Consider the following 22,462-nt stretch of genomic DNA (forward strand, 5'->3'; position numbering starts at 1 on the left):
TGTATCACTTAATATAAGACGCTCCACATCCACATTACGAACGGATGAACATCGTTGCCTTCAGTTTTCTCCATGCACATAAAGCTAGCACCGCCAAGTACAGCCGAGACAAATGACAAGCAGCGTCCGTAAAATTTCTGTAAAATGCTAGTGAAAATATTTAATGTATTTTTTGAGTTGTAGGAGGGACTTCGGTGAAGAATGGTTGTTATGAAGCTTCTGAGCACAAAATCGGAAGAAACAGGCGATAGACCATGTCTGGTGATAAACTGCTCCTTTTCGCGAAAAAGCGCTTCAAGGATAAACGACAGTTACATCCTCAAAAAGAAAACAGTTTCCATGCTTGAACTCTGCGATTCACTGGTTGATGCATTTGCTGTATCAGTTTATGCGATTAATGCATGCTGGTTGAGCGATCATACGCAGCCGCGAGGATTTAGCAAATGCGGCGACTGTAAAACCAAATTTCTCAACTGTATGTGAAAAGTTGCGAAAACGTCACCGATACATGGCAGTAGTCGCGGTTCAGCGTGTGACTCGCTAACAAAACAAAACTAAACTAAACTAAACAAAGGGACAACATGCTAACTCACATTCCCAGGAGAGGAGAGTGAAATTTCAAATAAGAAAACTATGCTGAAGCCCATTTTTTTTTCGATCAAAAAGTCCAAGAAATACACGGTTCAAATTTGAAAAGCTCAATCTCAGAATTCAAAAGTTTTGTAACAGCAGCTAATAAATGGTAAATTAACGACAGAAAATGAAAATTTGAAACCAATTTCCTAGTCGAGAGTAGGCGCATGGGAGGGTGTAAGAAGGACTGAGCTATGAAAGAAAATTTGTAGTCTACCTCGTCGTCGAAATTAGGTGCAAGCACAAAATGTATTACAGAAGAGGCGTAGCAAATTGCGGAAGACATAGGCTAGATGGCCGTAGGCGCGCAACCGAGTATCGGCCAGGTACCTAACACGCACAGCATTAAAAAATGAGTAAAAAAAGAGTAAGCTGTCTTCTAGCGCACTTTCTTTAATAAAAGGAAGTGCGCTGGAGGACAGTTTACTCTCTTTTTACTCCCATAAAGGCGTATTTGTGTTTATATAGAGTGCCGCAGTTGGGCTTCTGCCGCCTTCGCCCGCTTTTCTTCGATCTGGACAGACAGACAGCGTGGTCTCCCTGCATGGCTGCCTTCGCGGTTTGACGAGACGCCACTATCGCCCACTCTGCTTCTACCAGTTGCACAACGCGCACGGATTTCCTCGCCACTTTCGATGCCTTACGTGCCACCGCGTTCATTCTGTTCTCATTTTCGAGCTTGGCTTGACCACCTGGGGACCTTCAACGATGCCAGTGAATTCTTAGTTCGTCTTTACACCGCGGGAACTCGATCTACACGCTCCGAGCATTCTTAGAAACCTCGAATTAATATCCTGTGTGGCCGATTTCCCTATTAAATCGGATAAAACGACCCAGCTCCCGCCTTTTGTTTTTTCTTTGATCCCACCGCGGAAAGTAGGAGGAGTCAACCAGCATAGTTGCCTTGGCGAAAAGCGTGCCCGGAGTGTCTTTCAGCCAATCGCGTGGTGGCTTGCCGCTTTGCCGTCGGCGGAGTAATACGCGGAGTGATGCGCCTGACTGGAGTAGACTGTCCGGCACAACAACCCAACGGCAGCAAGCGAGGAGAAATCGTAGTCCGCTTGCTTCGGGCTTGCTATTTCAATGGTATGTTCTCCAAACCACAAATGTGTAGCGGTTTTATCAAACTATTACTTCCGTCGTCTGCAAAAAGAGTAACAAAAATTACTTTCTTCACGGATTTTCAGGGATTTCACGGATTTCACGAATTTCAGCGTTTTCATTGGCCGTCACAGGGCGATGAGGGGGAGTCTCGCGAAAGCAAATAGTCCACGCATATTTTTATTTCCCTGGGCTTAATTTGCGGCTGTGTTGTCTCTGATTGAAACTATTTATTCGCGGTAACCAAAAATGATAACAACGTAAAATCGAAAACGAATTTTTCCAGAAAATTTTTCAGTGCAACTTTAAAGATCCCGAGGTGGTCGAAATTCGTCCGGAGCCCTCCACTAAGGCACCTATTTCTCTCTTTCTTCTTGAACTAAATCCTTCTTCCTTTCCCTCATGGCGCGATTCTAGTATCCACCGAGAAGTGAGACACTTACTGCACCCTTTATTTCCTTCAAAACCATAATTATTTTTATTTGACCCCTTTCGGCGTACCTCACTGCTTTCGCTCCTTGATATACCTTGATGAGCTCTTTGATACGCCGCCTTCACACCTTCGGCCGCCTTCTCACTTTCGTGTGCATGCAGCCACATAAAGTTGTTGTCGCCGACATAGTTGAGCTGTTCTCGACTCAGACGTCGAACACGTCTTGTGTCGCCTGTCTAAAAGCCGCCGAATATTATAAAGTGCGAAACGAGAAGGTTAAGGATAATGACGTCGATGACGATCATAATGATGATAACAATCTATGCTCTTCCGCAATGTGTCAATGTGCCGGATGCACCACGTATGCACCACCGAGTGGTTTGAGGCGCTGGGAAAACGGGCTGCTCGATTTACACCGGCGTTAGTATACGATTATCGCTCGGAGCGCTGGGAAAGTTCCTTTTTTTTTCTTTTCTGATGAAACTATTCGGGTGGAAACTTCGGTTTTGGAGACCTTTGGTTATTGGCGTTGGTTTCGGAGTAAGCTTTGCTAGAATATGGAGACGATATTTGCATGAGCTTGCCACGAATGGACACCAAACGTATTTCATGTTCAAAAAACACTAAACAGGAACACTAAAGATTGAGTTATATGTGACTAACATTGAATCACCCTTGTTTTTGAAATGTATGTTAATATTGATAGTCTCTGGTAGCGTAAGTATATGAAACTACGCTTTTCATTTGCGTTGTATTCGGCAAGTAATGTTCTGCAAGACGTAGTTGGTACGAAACTTGCACACTTCATGCTGAACTTTCAGCCACGTGTTAATTTGCAGTCTGAATATACGTAACGAAAAACAAAGCTCACATGGAAGCTCATTTCATACCTCGCCATTTAAAAAACAGAGAAGCTCACTCCTCACTTCCCACCTGACCAATTACATGCACGACTTTCTGAGCACTGTTATTTAATTATCTGCTATGCGGGTGACTTTAAGGCGGCACCCTGCAAAGTGAGCGAAACTCTGATACCCTGCGGGACAGCTGACTTCACCTATTCTCAGCAGCGAGTCGGTAGAAGAAAACGACAGGAAGCAATAAGTTCCTACGCCAGGTGAAATTTCAGTACGAAAATCTATGGCAAGCCACAGACTTCCAAAAGCCGCAAGCTCTCTCTGTAAAGACGCGAAGCTGATTACATAACATAAGGCGGGAGGCACAGCTAGCTGCCCATTTCATTTTCGGTTACTTTATGTTTCCTAACCCGACAGAGAGACTCGTATAGAGGCGGTCACTTGCTGCATATTCGCTCGAATATAGCGTGCCAAGGTGCAGACACAAAACCGTATATACTTCGGGAGCATAAATTTCGGCGCGACCTCTACAGGGTACGCGGATCACCATTTGTCGGCACGCCATGCCCGCCGACGTGCTCTGCGGTTACTGCGTGTCCCGCGTGTGGGCCACTGCCGGAGGAGGCGGCGCTGCGGGCCGTATACGCCGGCCGTCTACTGCAGTGTGAGAAGCCCGAGCCATGCGCTGCGCGACAGCTTGACAGGGAGGCAGGATGGACGTGACCAGCACGGCGTATGCGAGCGCTCATACGACGGGCGTTTTAGAGAAATGAGAAACGCCCTGCCTCTTCGGGCATGGCGTTAATGACGAAACGCGGGGTCTTTGCGCGCGAGTCTACGTACACCGCCCATGCATTACTCTAAAAGGTTCAAGCAGTGCCCCTTGTGGTGCTTCCGCTCCAGCTGGCGATTCCAACACATAGTACCAAAGAATTTGCGGCGCTTATAGTATAGCCTAACGTCACGCGTTCCCGACGGCCGCATAACGAGCATACAGTATAGACGACTGCACTGCCCTTACAAAAATGGTCTATGACAGTCTAAAGACTTCTTACATACTTTACTGCCTTCCTATAGATATTTCATTTTCTCTATTCATAGTCTATATAGAACTATAGACAAAACTCTACTAAAAGGGCATGGCCTTAAATCTATAGAATGTCTATAGACTGTCTATAGGATTTGTATTGCCTATAGGCTGTTCTCTAAGGTCTGTCCATAGAGAGTCAATGAACCTTATAGACAAAAGTCAATGGAGAGTCTATAGACCGTCTAAAGAATTTTTTGTAAGGGCATGGTCGGCTACGCCCTCTATACGCCCTTTAGCGCTCATCGAATTTCTGCATTCCTGCATGCCGTAAAATATATTCCGACACAATTTACTGCCCACGTGCCCGAACGACCTTCTTCCCCTCACTCTGAAAGAACACTGCCCTTATACGCTTGCGTGCGCTCAGCAACTTGTTTAAGCGGGGCCGATGTTTACAGCGGAATGTGTGAAGAAAGGGCATTGCTGGGGCGTAAACCATTCACGAGCGAGAGGGAAGCTGACCGACGATCTGACAGCGTCAAGCGATTCGACAAGCTACGCATCCCGTGCGCATGTAGAGGTCGCAGGCCATAGATAGGCCCTGAGAAGTTTACGAAATGTTACAGTGCGACGGCTGCAGAAGCATGCGCGCCATTATATTTCCCCGCCAGTGTAGGTGTAATGTACGCGTGTGTGTGCGTGTGTTCGGAAGAAAGCAAATTGGGTTAGGGAACAATAAACTGAAATTAAGATAAAATGGGCATGGCCAGGTCATTTAACGCGATGGTAAGGTAAAGGGCGGTTCGTTAAGGCAACCGAGTGTATTCCAAGAGAAGATAAATGCTTTTGGGGGTGGCAGGGAGTCAGGTGAGTGGATGAGATGGGATAGGGTGGGCGCCGCCGGCGCAGGACACGGTCAGTTGAATACTAGTAGGAGAGCCTCTTGTCCTACAGCATGCAGTGGACGTGCTTGGGATGGTCATGATGTATGTGTACTTTAAGTTATAACCACGGCTGCGTGTCAAGTCCAAGAAGGCCACACATGTCTGACACGCCATGCGATCAATCCATGAACAACTCAAAGTGGTGTCCGATTAAAACAGGGTGCCCTGTCGATACAGGCTAACTTCTATTTGCTTCGGTGTCACTTTAAAGCACGACCGGCAAGGCAAAGTCGTGGCCTGCGTCACGATATATACTGACTCAATGTGCAGCTGCATGCAAGGCTCCTTCGCTATGCCGAGCGCATATTGAACCGTATAGCTCTGGCGCAGATTTAAACCGGATCAAACCAGTGGGCCACTCACAGCGTTACGCCCATGCATAGAGGTTCGGAGTCCTATGTAATTAGGAAGGGCAAAATTTTATTAATTTTTTTGGAAGCGCCTTTTAACCTATAAGTTGTCTTTGGTAGGATATGAGCTGCGAGTTACAAAAGCGTAAACGGGAATTGCTCGGTTCCTGTGACTGTCCGCAACTTTCAACAGTATTGTCAGCCTTCCCAGTGAGAAACAATATACATAGTTACTTACACGAATACATGACCATGTATGATCACTTCCCAAGGGCCCGACATGACAGACTCAACTTTCCTCCTTTGCCAGCTCTCCTTCGTTTCTTTTATCCCCCCCCCCCCCCTCCCCAAGTGTAGGGTAGTCAACCGAGAATTGTACCTCGTTAGCCCCTCCGTGGCTTCCCTATCATCTCTCTATTTAAAGTGTGCTTCATCTGTTTCTCTATACGCATTAACTGCATGCATGCCGAATTGAGCTGTGTAGCTCCGTACCCGTGCAACACAGGCAAGATTTAACATTAATGACATCAAGTGTTAGGGTCCCAAGGTTTGGTGTCACAGACCATACGGTAGTTAGAGAAATTTAAATGACACAGACGCAGTACCATTTTTTACCCATGATTTTCTCACAAATCATTCGAGAAGTAGAATGGCGTAGACTCCAATGTACACGCAGTCATGGCTAAAACGCTTAAACAAGAGCCAAACTTAATGCAGAGATCCTAGCAACATCTCTCTTTTTGAAGCGTACGCAAACATTAAAGTATTATGCAAAAATCGAGTTTCAATTCGGCAATGAGTAATGTGTTTAGCGGAATTTATCACAAACAACAACGATTTATCTCCTTGTATCTGCAGGTGACTTTGCATTTTGGTTTCTTCGGGACCCTAGTAAGTACAGTAACATCTTTATGGATCGCGTTCCGAACTGATCTTGAAATGGTTAACGCATCTAACCATAACCATAAAATTTAAGAATATAAATCTGTCCTTGTGACACCGGCTCTGAACAAGGTTTAATTCATATGGTTTCAGGAATCGATGCCCTCTTCCTTGACTATGCGGTATAAGACTATACCAAACCTGCCTATCGTAGAAGGCTGCGAAAATGCATTGTCCAGTTTTCGGCGTGTTTTTCATCTAACCACCCGCTTCTGATCTTTCAAAATGAAGCAACTTCTGAGCTATTCAAATTCGACGTGTACACTTCGAATGGTGTGGAGATAAACTTCTGCCCTTCCTTGCGCCAGCTGAAGATAAGCAAAAGTGGTTTGCCTTTGTGTTATTTTTATTTTACAGCTTTGCTGCCAGTGTGTAGCTCTCATACCCAACAATTCGGGACAAAAGCATTTTTGAACGGGAAAGAGTTTATGAACGCAATTTTTTTTTTCATATATTGTAAGATTTCGGTATAACAATCATTATATCCGCAGATTTCCCTTCACAGGCTAGCATTTTTTTACTGTTACCGCTTTTACTATCGTCAAATGCGTTCCCCATTGGCTTTCTATGGCAGTCTTGACCGTTCGATGCGAGCGATTGCAAAACTTTAAAAGAAAGATTCTGCTACATATCGGAAGCATGGACCATTGCCTTCAGTATTTCCATAACAGTGCCTTAAAATTTTCCAATATTCAATTTTTTTTTCCAAGAATGTTGGACATGGTCACAAACGGCAACAAGGAATACGAACCTCTGAAACACCGACATTTTCTTAACCCCCTAATCGATAAATGATTTTTACGCCCCGTATGCACTGTCAAGCCTGCTGCAGAATAAACACATAAAAGCTCAGGACATGAAAGAAGCAGCATTTTTCTTTCCTTCTCTCTATGTTTTTTTTTTTTTTTAGTGCGGCAGCACTAAGTCTTCCACTCACCGATTTCGCCGGTTTTTGTCTAAAGCCTGCCTCTGGCAGGTGGCTCACATGCGACGATGGGTAGGTGGCAAACTGCCCAGGTGTGTGCGTATACGCATACTATATAGGTGTGTTCAGATAAGGACGGTAATCGAGGTCCCATGAACATTTTTTTGTTCATGGGACTTGTTCATGGAAGGTATTTTCTTAGACTTCGCCATTGTGCTAACTGAAACGCAACCACATGCGCTCAGTTCGAAGTCGAATTCATGACCGTGGCTCTTTTCAACACATAATATCCTGTAATGGCAACTGAACAAAATGTGGTCTGCGTTAGGCCTTTAATGTTACAGTTTTTTTTAGTTTTTCTTGGGGTAGGGTTACCACGTACTAAAGTTCTTGCAGGGAAATTTTAAGGAAAATTGGAGAGAACTGATTTTTTTTCTTTAAATATCCGTCAAAATTGGCCTTTTTGAATTTTTCGAATTATATATAATTTAAACAGCTTATTTAAAATCATCTACCCATTCTAAGAGTACTAATTTTGTCCAACAATATTAAAAAGGACAGATTAATACTGAAAAAAAATTCATTCTCAGGCTGTTACTTCTTCTTGTCCCATTAATGTCCTAAAAACTGCCCTTATTTGAATGCCTTACTTTTTCAACACAGTTTGCAATTTTTTCGCTGCGAAATCCTAAGAGCCAAAAAATATTTTTGCTTTGATTCCAACAGAAAAGTTTACATACAATCACTAAAAAAGCAATCAGGTCCCATTTTACTTTCTGCATGCGAGAATCCAAACTAGAGATTTTGTGAAATCCCAATCGCGACGTTTTCCACCTCGTGTGATATACGATTTTCTCGCAAGACTAAGTACAATTCCCTTGTGTAGACACGTCTGCCCACCATGTATAAAAATTTCATTGCAAAACAAAAAATGGTCATGGGACCTCGATTGCCGTCCTTATCTAAACATACCCATATATGTAATATACTATATGCCACACAGTGCTAGCGCATCTAATTTCCATTTTGTCCTAACTACGCAAATCGACCATCATTTTTAAAATAAAAATAATACACATGATCATGAAACTAAGTTCGCGCAAGTTCAAATTGTGTAAGGTGTGATTCTGTGGCTTGGAATATGGTCACGTGTTACTTAGCAAAAAGCGTTATTTAGCATCTGCGAAGCATTGTTGATGCTTTCTAATGCGCAATAATTTCTTATAATTCCATTGTTACAACGTTCTACCTTCTTTTCTGAACCGTGCTGTTTTCTTTGTGTTCACTCTCGCGTTGTGTGCTTTTTCTTTTTTTTTTTTGCATGCTTACATGAAGCCCCTCTTGCTTGGGCCAAAACACTGATTTGCAGGGTATCCAAATAAAGATGTGCAAAAGAGTTTTTCGCCCCCGACAATAACGTGGAGCACCCTTAACTATTGATATGAGGGTAAGACGATGCTAGACCATACGCTCGCTACCCATTATCCATTCATAATGTAAGCGCGAACTATGTTACTTGGTGTACTAATCATAAAATTCGTGATCAATCAGGACATGAATGCAGCCGGGCTTCAGCCTCTCAGTTCAATTTCTGCTCCACACTTGAAAAGTGTAGCGGCACTGGATCATTACGTTTGCACAAGGTTGTGTGAATGCTCGAAGCTTTCGAATATCTCATCGGTTAATGCTTACATGCTTTAGATTTCACAGCAATATTCCGAATTGCCAAGTGTTTTCAAAACGTTTGGTTAGGCTAACAAAAGAACCCTAGTAAATAACAACATTGAGGAGCTCGCGCTTATAGGACATATGACATGCATACAAAAATGTTGTGCGGTGTATACGGCAGAAGCACTAACCCACGCTCTATTGCCTTCATGAAAACACTGACACGGTTATTATTTTCTTGCCAAGTGCTCACAAAGTCAAGCTGACCGGAAGTGTCACGAACGCTGGTAACGATTACTACGAAGGTTTTTGAAAGCAGAACTTAATCTTGGGAGGCAATCAGCCACCATGCCTAACCTGGTTCATTTTAACATGCCCACAGTTGGGACTACTTTACTTCCGCAGAGGAAAAAAAAACTGTAAGCACTCAGTTGCGATCTCCAACTGCACTATAACGTACACATTTTTTTTAAAGAACCATCTTGCGATTGCCAGCCAAAGTTCATTTGTTCAGCAGGATGATTAAATTTAATATGTCAGTTTTTGATCTCTCATACAGGCAGTTGGAAAGGCATTTATTTCTATTCGAAAACGTTTCGGACAGGAAGACTGCTCACTTATCCTATTCTTATTCTTATCTTATCTTATTCTTATCGAAGTACAAAATCGCTGCTCGCAGACACCTACTGCAGATGTGCTATTAAGCTTGCCAACAGGTTTTTCTCCTGTTCGCAGCACCAGCCGAATGCTGGTCTTTAGCGCTCATAACACAGAAAGGCGCTTATCAGCAGAGCCCCTCTAGGTACTCGCACAGCTAAAACCGGTTTTGTTGACTTTGTCTGCATTGCACCTGCATAGCCCCGCCTCACAAAGCCGATACAAGTGTATACGAAGCTATGTCGGCTGCCTTACGAAAGATGCGAATTCCGAGCTAAAAATTTGCTCGCTGTTTCTGGCCCGATTACCCGAGCGTATGCAAACGTTTCGTACGTTGGAAAGCGGAGACTGCTATCTGTAGCATGACTAGCGGGTCTAAGAGCCGAAGCGAGGAAATCTTCGGGACACCGGCTATATTAGTGAGAGTTTAATGAAAGGAAGCGGATTCGTGTACCGAATTATGCAGAGACGTACTGCGTACCATGACATCACATAGAGTTTTTAGACTAATGTATTTTACGCTTTACCGCACCGTGTTTAGACGTCCAATATTTTTTCATTTAAAATCACACTCTTTATTAGCCAGCTGAACCATGCTGACAACTTTGGGCAGCTTAGGTTACATCGTAGGCGTACACTGCCTCGCGTTTATATTTCCGAAACAACGGGTGATGTTGCAGCCTTGTGGAGAGTAACAAAGACTTCATGTTGGTTGGTCAACATGCGACTTCCTTATTGATTTAAACAAATCGTTCCATCGGCAGTCCATAAACGGTGCGCACAGAACAGTTAGCCACCCGTCATTTTGGCCTAAGCCCATTACGCTCTATGGCACTTAATCTCTCCTTTCTGTTGTAGCCTCAGCATGCACTTGTCCTTCGTTGCATCACGACTATATACAACACGCTCGAGTAGAACAGAGCCGAAATTTTGCATCCATTCCCTCAAAAGACTTCATCGATTCATCTGGAGATTGCTTCCATGCACCGGTGCCGCACTTGCAACCACAACAGTTCTGGAACTTCATGCTGAGAGAAGTATAAATGCCGACCATGAAGGCATACTGGGAAGGTTTCGGCATACCTCCGATAACCTTGTTCACTCTTTCCTTTGTTCCCCTAAGTGTTTCTTAGTGAACACGCAAGGAATGAATATCACCGCGGACATTTCTGCAGGGCAGCTCGAAAGTTTCGCAATAGTTCCAATTTACAAAAAAATAATGCCTAAAAATGTTAATCAGTTCTACAGGAGGTCTCTGTGGTCTAGCAAACACTGCTGGCTGGACTACGGGGACCTTTTAAAAACCTGTAGAACTGTTAGTTGTTCGCGCTGGCTGGATTAACAACATTGGTCCGGCATTGTGCAGTTGGAAACATAAGGGTGGATGGACGGAGATGTTTTATAGTCACGGTGTCGCTTTGATTAGAAAAGGTGCGAGTATCGCAAGCTAGTTCCTTGGCCCCAGGAGTGTCCCTTCGACGTGTCTCCAATATGGTAAGACAGAAAAAATACAACAAAAAATACTAGACATTTGTAATGCTCAGGTTTTGTAAGTTGCAGCCGAAATAAGCACAGACATTTAATGCTTTAATAAACGAAATACGTCTTGTATAAGAATAATACGCGCAGTCGAGACGTTTTTGGTGAACACTAAAGCTGACCGCTGAGCGCCAAAAGTAGGTAACATAGTCATTAAAATTAAGAACGCTAATTATACCGTGAACCATGAAATGTGAAATAGCATATGGTGCTCTAACTAAAGCCTAAACTAAATCCTGAGTCAACCTGGTGTGAAAAGTTATTATTGCGAATAGAAGTGCGATGATTCAAACTCAGTTCTACGTGTTCACCCCAATATTGAAGGGATTAGGTCACGAATGACAGTTACATGGTAATTAGCCCTCACGAGAGTTTTAACAGACATGCTATAGATTGTGTACGGGATATCTATGGACCATCTGAAGAAAATTTTGTTGGGGATATGCTGAGCATAAGTGGAACTAGTACAGGGACACGAAAGGTTGGAACATTTAAAGCGTGTTGTGAATACTCTCATTAGCTTTATGCAGGCTCCTTTTATGTCCAGAACCAGGACCAAAAAATAAATTTATTCACACAGTAAAACCGAGCCGGCTGGTCATCATCTAGTGCGTTGAGTCTTCGTAACAATGCAACCGTGAGGTTCCTTTGCAAATACACACACCATAACGTCATTATATCGTGACTATATGGTGGGAAAAAATAACGGTGTGATAGTCCTACAAAACAAGTTTAGCACTTAGAAGCGAATATCTGGCGAAACGTGTTTTATCAGAGCCATAAAGCCACTGCATAAATTTTCTTTCAGAAAAACAAAAAAAAAACAAAGAATAGTCAGATATGGGTAGTTTACACGTTACTGAGACATGCGCAGGCGGGCTTTCAACGAAACGACATGTTAAGGATATGGAGCCGCTGTCACCATATGTGCGTATCTGAACGTATGCAGCGTTAATCCAGTGTCTCATATGAGCACTGCAGCTTGCCGACGGCCTAATTAACTGAGCATCGACAGTTGACACATGGATGTAATACCTCCAGTCAATACTTGTCGAATGTCTGTCACAATACGCAATACAAAAGTACAGGAGGTTCAACGTGTGTCCTTGTGAGATATTAAGACTTAGTGCTTCGCTAGTAAATAACCGACAGGATCTGAAAACCTTTCTTATTCCACATGTACAATTTCGTGTATTGCATATGTTTGTGAGACTGTATAAAACGAAACAAAAAAATGTGTGACCTGACTCCCCCCACACACATACACTTTTTTTTTAATTTTTTCCCTCAGTACTCAACAGCAAATCGAATATATGGTCTAAAAAAGTAAGCTTGATAGAGCTGCGTCGAAGTCACAGGAGGGGCCAACAGACGCTCAGCGCTTTTGCCTCAAAAAGTGGCTCAATATAACACACTGAAATTGGGCGCTAAGTGTGGTGAAATATCGGCATTTGAAGCTACAAGCTGTTCGCCAGCAGGCCGTGCTATAGTATTCCGCATATAATCCATCGCATAGAGTAAACGAACAATGGATTTGGCTTTTGTGGCCGTTATTTATGTCATTATATTTGCTCAACCACCCGTGTACATTTATAACGCGCTTTTTTTGTGCATAAGGTTTCTTGATTGTCTAATATCGCTATAGGCTACAAATCCGGGAACGAAAAACAGTGCCGCACTAGGACAAATTTAACAGAGGCAGCCGATCAGCCTATGCGGAAACTCAGCGCACATTTTATGCAACCAGCTAGGTAACACGTACAGTGTTCAGCGTAATATCAGGCACACCGATGACCCCACAGGCAAGTTGCCTGGAAGCGCACTTGAGAACATGTGTCACGAGTGATAAACGAGGACTGCTGCTTTTTACAGTTCAAATATGCGTTCTTACTACACTTTTTCTTTTCTAATTCACCAATGAAGCTATGTAAAAAATTTTTAATTCAGATCATCCACCCGTTGTCAAATATCGATGAGTTTATTTCAGGGCTCCTGAGGTCCAGTTTAGCAGCGTAATATGGAGTTATCCTGAAATCACTGTAAGGTCAATATGACTGACCATGGCAGCGAATAAAGCTGGTTGTGCAGTAGCGGGAGTAACTGCAACTGTATTATTACTGGATATGCGGAATGCGGATGGTATAGGTGCTGTGAACTCGTATTTATCACGTGACTTAAGCCACGTTGCAGAGCTTAATGCTCACTGGCAATGTACCCAGAGCGTATCGGTATTTAGAAGCAACAAACGTCGCTGATGAATACATGTGGTGAACTGACAACCGAATACAAGCGCGCCTAATAGTAAAGTCTACTCTCATTAATACATCTGCGCAGTCAATTCAGACAGTTAAGCCAGCAAAGCGGAACACAATTCTTAGAGATATTTGTATATGAAAAAAAAAATTACCTTGGTAGATCATGCGCTGTCGACCAAAGGCAGTATCGTAAGTGGAGGAAAAGTCGAGCCAGGACTAGAGACCAGATAATTTAGCTCATAATGCTTTCTTGCACAAACGCAAAACCACAGAGTAACGGCCAGGAAATCGCCTCTGGTAGAAAAAAAAAAGCCGGAATATACAAAAATCCATGCCCTTCCTCCTATTTCTCTACTTGGCTGAACGGGGTGCCGCGAACGCTGCCGCCATCTGCCGACAGCTGACATAAGAAGCACCATTCTCCGATTGATTTTGATACTTATTTCTCTACTCTCTATGACCAAGGCACGCAACGGTAACTATTAAACACTCTGTAGTTGACTGCGTAAATCTCCCGTCAGATTCATCGTGATAAAGGACATATCTCTATTGAGAAAGTAAAGCCAAATCAACGCCTAGGATCTCTCCGCGAGCTACCACTTCGCTACGAGCTTTGCTCCAAATAAATATAATTTCATCAAAGCGGCACTGAAATATATAAATAAGAGAGGCAATCCAATAAGTCTGGGGAAAAAAAAAAGTGAAGAAGAAACGAAGAACAGCACATCAACTCACTGCGTGGAACTCCTCCCGGTAAGTAGTTTCGATCGTCGCGGAGAGATGGCAGCAGCGCGCCAGCCCCAATCTTTGCGCGAGGCGGGTTCTGGGAGATTCAAAATTTCGAATAGCTTCAGTCGTTAGCTTTTGTTACCCTTCTACGCAAATGGCGTAATGAGGTCACCGCGTGAACACGGCAAGTTTTGAACAATGATGTAAGCCATGTTTACGGGTCAGGCTTTCTTGTTTAATCACGGTTTTTGCTGACTTCTTAAGTTTGTAGAGTGTGAATGGGCAAATGCAAAAGAAAGCAAGATTACGAGGAATGAAAAATTAATTGTGCTGGTCGTTATCCAATTATATTAGTTTAGTAATAGCAGAGGGCCTTGAATTTAAAGTACCTAACACATGCTACAAAAGGAGCAGATAAACGTGTGTCACGCCATTAATCCCACTTTCAATTTAATATAGGCTATTTTGCTTTAGTTATGTACACTTGATGGAGTAACCATTAGGTAATTTTGCTTTTATTATGTACACTTGATGGAGTAACCATTCGGATGAATTTTTGAAATGAACGTTTTGCGAACAACGGTCACTCTTGTTGTGTTTGCTTGATGTTCTCATAAACAGTCCCAAAAAGAACGAAGCAAGAAACTAAGGTTTAATCTGAGGTTGTTAGCTACAGGTGGAAGTAGGCTTCGTTATTCTCCCGACAATCGCTCCACCGAAGCGACGTGTTAGATAACAGTTGAAGGCAAGAGTTCCATTTAAAGCAAAAAGACGCAAAATAATGACCCAAACTTCCATGCAGATGTACAGAAAGACATAGACGTACGGATAATCCTGTTTTGTACTTGAACATTCCTCCGAGAAGAGTCATGTCGTTCGTTACTGTCATATGCTGTTTCTTTTTTTTCTTACAAGATGTTACCGGTGTAGCTGAACTGTAGGCGCGCCCAGCCTCACAATAATTCCACCGGCCGTCCCTCCACCTGTGCCTCGTAATGAAAAATTAACTTCCTTTCCAAACACTGCTCCAGCAACCCAGTATTTTCTGAAACTCTACGAAGTGGTTCGCCTAGCACGCCTACATCTCAGCTGGTCGTCTCTAAGGGAGCACAACCGAGGTGATATTGTCTTCTGGCGCATGCCCACTTCTCAAGCAATGTTAGGAGCTCGTTGTGAACGCGTGAACAACATAAAATACATTGCTCCAATCTCCCGCAACTGCACAACTCGAACACAAAGGTTACGCAGTGTGGTAGAGCTTCTCCAGACACGCTTCCATGTTGACTGAGTCTACCCCAGGTGAAGATCTCCAACTGGAAATTCAAATCGGAGCAACTGTTATCAACTCGTTTCAGCCGGAATACACTGAGAGTCGATCCGTGAACGAGCTTGACCCGTTAGAACCAGTTAGGATTTCTTCGACCGGGGTTGCGCAGGCGGCAAAAAAAATACATTCTCTCCCCTTATGTTGAGGTTCCAGTTGTCGCATTGTTTCCCTCTCTCTTTTGATGCGTCAGGTATTCTTTCAGGATACACGAGGAGAGAATTGTGTAAAAAGGGAACTATGGTGTCGCCGTTTTTAGTGCTTTTTTTTTTTAACTATGCGTGTGTCAGCAAAGCCACACGAACGCAGTTTCGGTACCGCGCTAGCTCAGCTACTGACGCGTTGGAGCGGCTACATTTAGGTAGAACTATTTAAACGGAAGGATAAAAAGAGGGATGAGTGGGGAACGCAGGTTACAAAACAGCGACATGGCTTCGCATTATGAGGGTTATTATGCAAAAGACTGAATTACATCACAGAACAAACAAAGTGAGATTAAAAGAAAAACAAAACTCATAGCGGCCTCTCCGTTCGAGTCTACAGTGAAAGGTGCGCTTCATTAGGTTGGCATATTATTCCCAACTCTCCGGTTTCACAGACCTGTGGCTGCAATTTCGCGATTTAGTTTTTTTTGTTCGACAACGAATACGCATTAAAGTGTGCTCGATTTTGTAGCGATAGCTACATTACGGTAGCATTTCGAGCCTTCAGCGTGGCGGCGCTGAAGGCTCTTGTTTCACTTCATAGCATGCGCTGAAAAGTACGATAAATATGGCATTTCGCTATAATCAACCGAGCCAGTTCAAGAAAGCTGAAGTTGATTAGAAGAGAGGGTGCCGCCGCTACGTCCGATAACAAATTCCTTCTACCCTTGAAAAGAATTGTTGGCTTCACCTCAGCACTTCTGTGCGTAACAAGCAGCTTGTCAAGAAAGAACTGTGAAAGCAGGATCTCGTAGGCACAACGGAAAGAAAAGTGGAAGAGGAGTCAGACAGCGTCTCTCGACTCTTATTGCTACCTAGTTTTATCAACTAGCTAAACCTCCTCGAATTAGAGCTCCTAGATTATTTATTTTTATTATAAATAAAATAAAGCTACTGGTTTCACCTCAGTACTCACATGCGTAGGAAAAAGCTTGTCACAGAGAATTGTAAGAAAAAAAAACGATCACGCAAGAATAACGGACAAAAGAGGAATCAGACAGTGTCTCTCGACTGCTATTCGTAGCTACTTTTATCAGTTAACGTAACCTCGAATTGGAGATAACAGTTCATTTTTTGTTTATAAATAAAATAAAATTGTTGGCTTCACCTTAGTACTCGCGTGCGCAGGGGGTAGCTTGTCACGAGAAAATTGCGAAAATTAAAAGATGTCGTAGGCATAACAGACAGAAGAGGAATCACACAGAGTCGCTCATCTCCCATTGTTAGCTAAATTTAGCAACCAACTAAATCTGGTATCAAAGCTACCATATTATAGTCAGTGCAGATGTACGAGGAGCTTCGATTTGTAAATGGAGGGTGACGATCTAGTAGCGCTTGCAAAAATCTGGCACCGAAACCTTCGCGCACACTGGTGTAGAATATTTCTAAATTTCACCTAGTCACGAGCCAGTGTACTTTTACCACAGACCAGCATGCCGTTTGCTTCTCACGGCGCTCGTACGTCACAGGGAAAGAAATTTATTTTCGCTTCCATTTCTCCGGCGGCCTCAAACTTTTGCAAAAATAATGTTCAAGAGTGCGCGCTGTTGGGCCAGTCGGTAGTACATTGTTCAGCAAGTTCATTCGTGCATTGTTAAGTTGTGACCAGATGGAACGTGAGCTTGCTGAGGCTTTTTTGTTTTCCTTAAGGAACAAAAGAGATGCTTGTGTCAGTAATACTTTGATCAAATTGGATCAGAAAAAAAAAAAGCAAGTTCTTGGCATGCGCTTAGTGAGTGGTTTCGCAGACATGAAGATATAAATATGTCTGTTCTTTAGAATAAATCAGTCGCGAGTCCGCGCCTGTCCTTGTGCTTTTCGCGTCCATGTTTGTGTTGCGCAATCCCATACTCAATAAAAATAAAGAGCAGGCTAGTAATCAGTGGATAATAAAAGGGGGAAGCTATTGGAATTAAGGTGTCATCATTAAGAGTGGAAAATTAGTTAGCCAATCCCTGGTCAAATGGACCCCTTGCGAAGAGTCATCTCGATTTCTGCAGCCGCCTCTGCTACAAAGTATGCTGGCTAGAAATGTCGCACGCCTCCCAGGACTACGCCTGCCCGTGTACTAGAACATTAGTGTGTGTTTGACAGCCAGAGAGAGGCGAAATAAAAAATAAATTTTATGGAAATCAAATTCCGGATTCAGTTACTCAAATCAAAGAAAAATGGGAAAGCTAATTGGCTTTGATTGGTGCGCTCACAGCTCTCAAGACCAGCTGAATGAATATAAATCAAAGAGACTTAATTAATGCATATTTTCAATATCCGGAGCACAATACAAGCAAGCGAACTTTGCTAAACGCAAAACGATGGCGGGGCAACTACCAATCGCAGGAGCTCAAGAGACTTGAGAGACAGCAGCCACTCGGGGGCATGTGAGGCACCTCGGCGACAATACGCAGCTCTCGATATCAGCATTCTTTTGTTTTGTGTGGGTGTGCGCGTGTGTCTGCGTGTATGCGTCGAAGGCGTTGCTGCAAGGCAGTGAAGTACCTCTACCGACAGTCATGCAGTGCGCGAAACACCCCCTCCGCAAGTTTCGAGTGGTCGATTGTAATTTCTTGCACAATATATACCGTAGCCGGTTATTTTAAGCGCAACTGTTGCCTTCTCTTCACTTTTTCTTTAAAAAAAAAACAATAACAGCTGCATAGGGGACTTTCTGTGGTGTGAGCGCGTTGCCATCGTATATAGCTGAAAAATTCCGCTTACGCGCTCGCCATTGAAAATGTGTCCAAGTGGGCACGGGCCACAAAGGGCATGCGAATGTGAGCAGGTATGGCACTAGCCTGCAAAGGTCATGCCAGTCGGTAGGCCTGGGTCATTAAGGTCATGCGAGTAGGTGGCCTAGGCCGTAATGGTCATTCCAGTCGGTAGGTCTATGTCGTAGCAGTCACAGAAGCAGGCGGGCCTCAGCCGTAAAAACCATGTCAGCAGGTAGACTTCGGCCGTAAAGGTCATATGGTCATATGCGTCTTGGAATGGACGATTTCATCGACTGGTGAAAAGGAGTGGAGTCTGGAGCGTGGTACAGTTATCGCTGCCACTTCTTTGCAGCGGATAAAAGCAAGTAAGTCATTTTGGTACATACAGTAGAAAGCTTTTAGTGCTGCATGTTTCCGTTTTGAATAAATGATACAGTTACATTTCGAGTTTCCTGTGCCCTGTCTCCCGCCGATCATCTTCGTCCGCCCGTCCTCTGAGGTGCACCTGTGCGAAGGGCAGTCTATTCTAGCTCTGCACCTGCACAGCAACGGGCTCAGGACAGAGAACAAGCAGTTTGTACCACAGTCGAAAAGTCGCCGGAACATGTCAGGAGTGGAGCTGTTAAGTCACATCTTATCTGAAACTGTTATATCGTTACGAACACACATGCATGTAATCAAGAGCGTACTCTTAGTGTTAGGTCAAATAGTTAATGTTTCCGTTAGTTTCGACGAGTTTCTCTTTGACAAAGACGAACAGTGCATACCAGGTGCTGTTCTTAGTACCTACAAATTTTTATTTTAAAAACCGTAAGGTATGTCGGTGCAGTTGGTACAGAAAGGCGGACGTTATGCACGTGATACAATTCTAACACGATTAGTTAACTGAAATTAACCAACCAACTTTTCAGTCTTTTGGTTTCTTGCTTTTATGGCGCAAGATTGTATTGCCGTCAGCATTGAAAGCGAGTTCAGTTTTTAAATTTTCTGAATTGGCATTGTGGTTCGAAATATCGAGAATAAAATTTACGCCTTTGAAAGCTTCTTCAGTTGGCTTTTCCGCGTTGCACATTGATAAAATGGCGTCGCTAGAGTATCTAATGCAGGAAATAAGGACGCATTTTGTGTGTTTTACGATGTAGAGTAAGTTACCGCGATCTTGGCAACGACACCACGCACAACGACGCGATTTTATAGATAGGCAAAGCAGGAAAGCCAACTCGACGAGATTTCAAAAGAGTATTTTTGGCACTCGATATTTTGAACTACAAAGCCGATTCAGCAAACTTAACGCGATAGCATTAAGGGTGCCGTTCAGCAGGAGCTCTTGAGCCATGAGCGAAAAATCCCTGGAGAGCCAACCTAGGACATGTGGTCTTGTTGCGTCATCACAACCTGCCCACCGGATTTCAAGCCAACTGCCCACCGTGGCAGGCGGAAATTAAATTAATGATTGGTTACGAGAGTTTGCTCGGGAAAGGCAACCTGGGTCTCACAAGCCCCACCGGTGGCAGCACCTGCCATCGCAGGGCAGTGGCGCATCGCTTAACAGCTGCAACACTGTGCCTGGAGTGGTATGAAGACTCCCAGGGATCTATGACTGTAAAGTGGAGAATGACCTTATGCATGTATAGGAATCAAGCCATCCCGCTATCGAGTCATACCCTTAAGGTCCTCCAATTTTTTAAAACAAATGGCTCGCCTTCGATGTCAATGGCCTTCAATTTCGCGATATAATCTTACGCCCTAAAACCAAAAAATAAAAAGCGGGTCACTTAATTTCAGTTGAGTAATCATATTTTAATTTATCTCTATCAGGTACATAATGTGCGCCTCGCTCTACGATCCATCTGCACAGACCACACCGACGTGTCTCTCACCTCGCATATATACGTTATTATGTGCCGCAATGAACTGATATCACGATTCGCAAAGAGCACGCAAAGCCTCCAGAGAAAGTGTAACAGCTGTGAGATGATCGACCGCGGCCGACGAGAGGCCAAATCTATGCGATCAGTGGCGTCATACTTCTGACTGTGCCATCGACCGACGCAGTTGAAGAATTCGACGCTTCGGCGCTTCATCCGTACCTCAACGTGGCCTCAATACAAAGAATTCGCCTGCTGTCTCGTCGTGTAGATCGCGCATCTTTTTTTTTTCTTTTGGGAACGAATAATCTAGCCCAAATGCACACCTTATTTCTTTCGTCTCCTTACTTATGAATTTGATGCCTTTTTTCAGCGAGATCAAAGAGAAAACAGACCCGTGAACTAGTTTTAACTCGTTAAGAGCCCATGAGCATGGAAACGTGAGCATACAGAACCTTATTACACCGCTCTCTTCAGACTACACGTGCATTATACTGAGCGGGTGTTTTCACCGCCGTTTTTTTTTCAAGAGAGAGCAACGCGCCGCATACGCAGCCTGAAGACGGTAGGAAGTTACGGCGTAGTTACTTTGCTCCAATTCAGAGACCCAATTTCAAGAAATGCGCAATTAAAGAGGCGCTCTGAGTCGTCTTCCAAGCAGGCTTCTTTGTTCGAATCCGCGTTCCCAGGCCGCCAAGGAAGGGGCACGTTTTTCACACGCTTTACCCCGATAATAGACGTCTTGTTTACCTAAATGCGTATTTTATTTCGCACGCATTTAGATGCGTAGGAAGGGGATTCGTTGGTAGTTTTTGAAAGAATAGAGGCTTGCAATATAAACACGAGGCTTATACCATAGCATAAAACATAGAAGAAAAGCGTTGATGATGCTTTCGTTTTTTTTTTTTTTGCCTGCAGTTAGGAAAATAACCAGAGGTGAAGGCTTACATGCATACAATTGGATTTATGCAAACTACGCTTTCACTGAGACCTGAAGACGTCGTAATTCATAAAGTTCTTCTTTTTCTTTCGACAGATTTATGTAAACGAATGAGAGCAACTGACGTAAGGATTTGCAATATAGACCTTCCGAAACGCGCCGTTCGCTGCGATAACATCTGCATCATCCGAAACAGCTTAAATTTTACACGAGACGGACATTGTTGCTTACCCGCGCAGTTGGCGTTTGGAACGCTAAGCGGTCCTTTTTGAGCTGCCATCAACAATTTCGGTGCAGAATATGCGGCTAATTGATCTAGATTCTAGCTAAACTTGAGGTATTTAAAGGCAAGCGCGAACAAACAATAAATAGGAAGGGGATGCCTTTATCGTTGTTACCATTCCTTTTTATTTCTTTTTTCTGCCATCCACTGTGAACATCACCGACGTGTTTTGTTATCCATTCTACTGCGTATTTTGCGTGCCGTTGCTGCGTCGCGCTCTGCGTTATGCTGTCAATTCTTGAGCGGTTTTGGTTTGGTTTGGTTTGGTTTATGGGGGTTTAACGTCCCAAAGCGACTCAGGCTATGAGGGACGCACAGTGAAGCGCTCCGGAAATTTCGACCACCTGGTGTTTTTAACGTGCACTGACATCGCACAGTACACGGGCCTCCAGAATTTCGCCTCCATCGGAATTCAATCGCCGAGGCCGGGATCGAACCCACGTCTTTCGGGTCAGCAGCCGAGCGCCATAACCACTGATCCACGGCGGCAGCTTTCCCTCTCGGCGAAAAGAATGGTCTGCGCCACTGTACGCCAGCCATTAACCTGCCCGTGCAAGCTAATCTAAATAAAAAGAGCAATAAACTAAGGCGTTCCAAATTAAAACCGGAGGTCTCCGCTACAGCGTCCCTCACAGCCCACGTGTCGGGACGTCAAACTGCACATAGCGTGCCAACAGTACGCACGTGCGCATACACACAAAGACACTGATTAGGATCACGCCCGAAGACTCGCATACGCAGCGCTCCCACACAAGGACGGGGTCCAGGCATGTTTAAGCGGCCTCAACAGTTGACGCTTCTCGGGTTCTGCAAGCAAGCGGTCGTGCTCAGGGGACAGAAGCGGAGGGGTGCCACTCTGTGCGGCGGCCAATTAAGTGCGATAGATGCCCGAGTGGAGGTCACACAATGGGGCAAGATAGGAACAAACAAGCCTCGCGTCGGGTGTCGCGCCTCACTCCCGCCAGACCGTGTCGAGGTGAAGGTCAATTGAGCCGCGGGAAAATGAGCCGGCTAGCCCGGGTCACTTGCCTTCTCCACGGCGCAGTCGTCACCGCGCTGTGGGCTTCCAAAGG

The 22,462-nt window shown here is 44.1% G+C and overlaps 1 protein-coding gene across 2 annotated transcripts in view; it reads right to left on the bottom strand.

Annotated features, from left to right (window-relative positions):
* Positions 1 to 13,689, bottom strand: part of LOC144136660 (uncharacterized) — a 227,895-nt gene extending 214,206 nt beyond the window's left edge. For both annotated transcript variants that reach the window (XR_013315655.1, XM_077669179.1), the window contains exon 1: positions 13,487 to 13,689. Coding sequence is in view for 1 of the 2 variants with exons in the window: in XM_077669179.1 (XP_077525305.1) it covers positions 13,487 to 13,499 (13 nt within the window). In the remaining variant the exon portion in view is untranslated. The remainder of the gene's footprint in view (positions 1 to 13,486) is intronic.
* Between the last annotated feature and the right edge of the window lie 8,773 nt (positions 13,690 to 22,462).

Source organism: Amblyomma americanum, chromosome 6, assembly GCF_052857255.1.
Source record: "Amblyomma americanum isolate KBUSLIRL-KWMA chromosome 6, ASM5285725v1, whole genome shotgun sequence".
Classification (NCBI taxonomy): domain Eukaryota; kingdom Metazoa; phylum Arthropoda; class Arachnida; order Ixodida; family Ixodidae; genus Amblyomma; species Amblyomma americanum.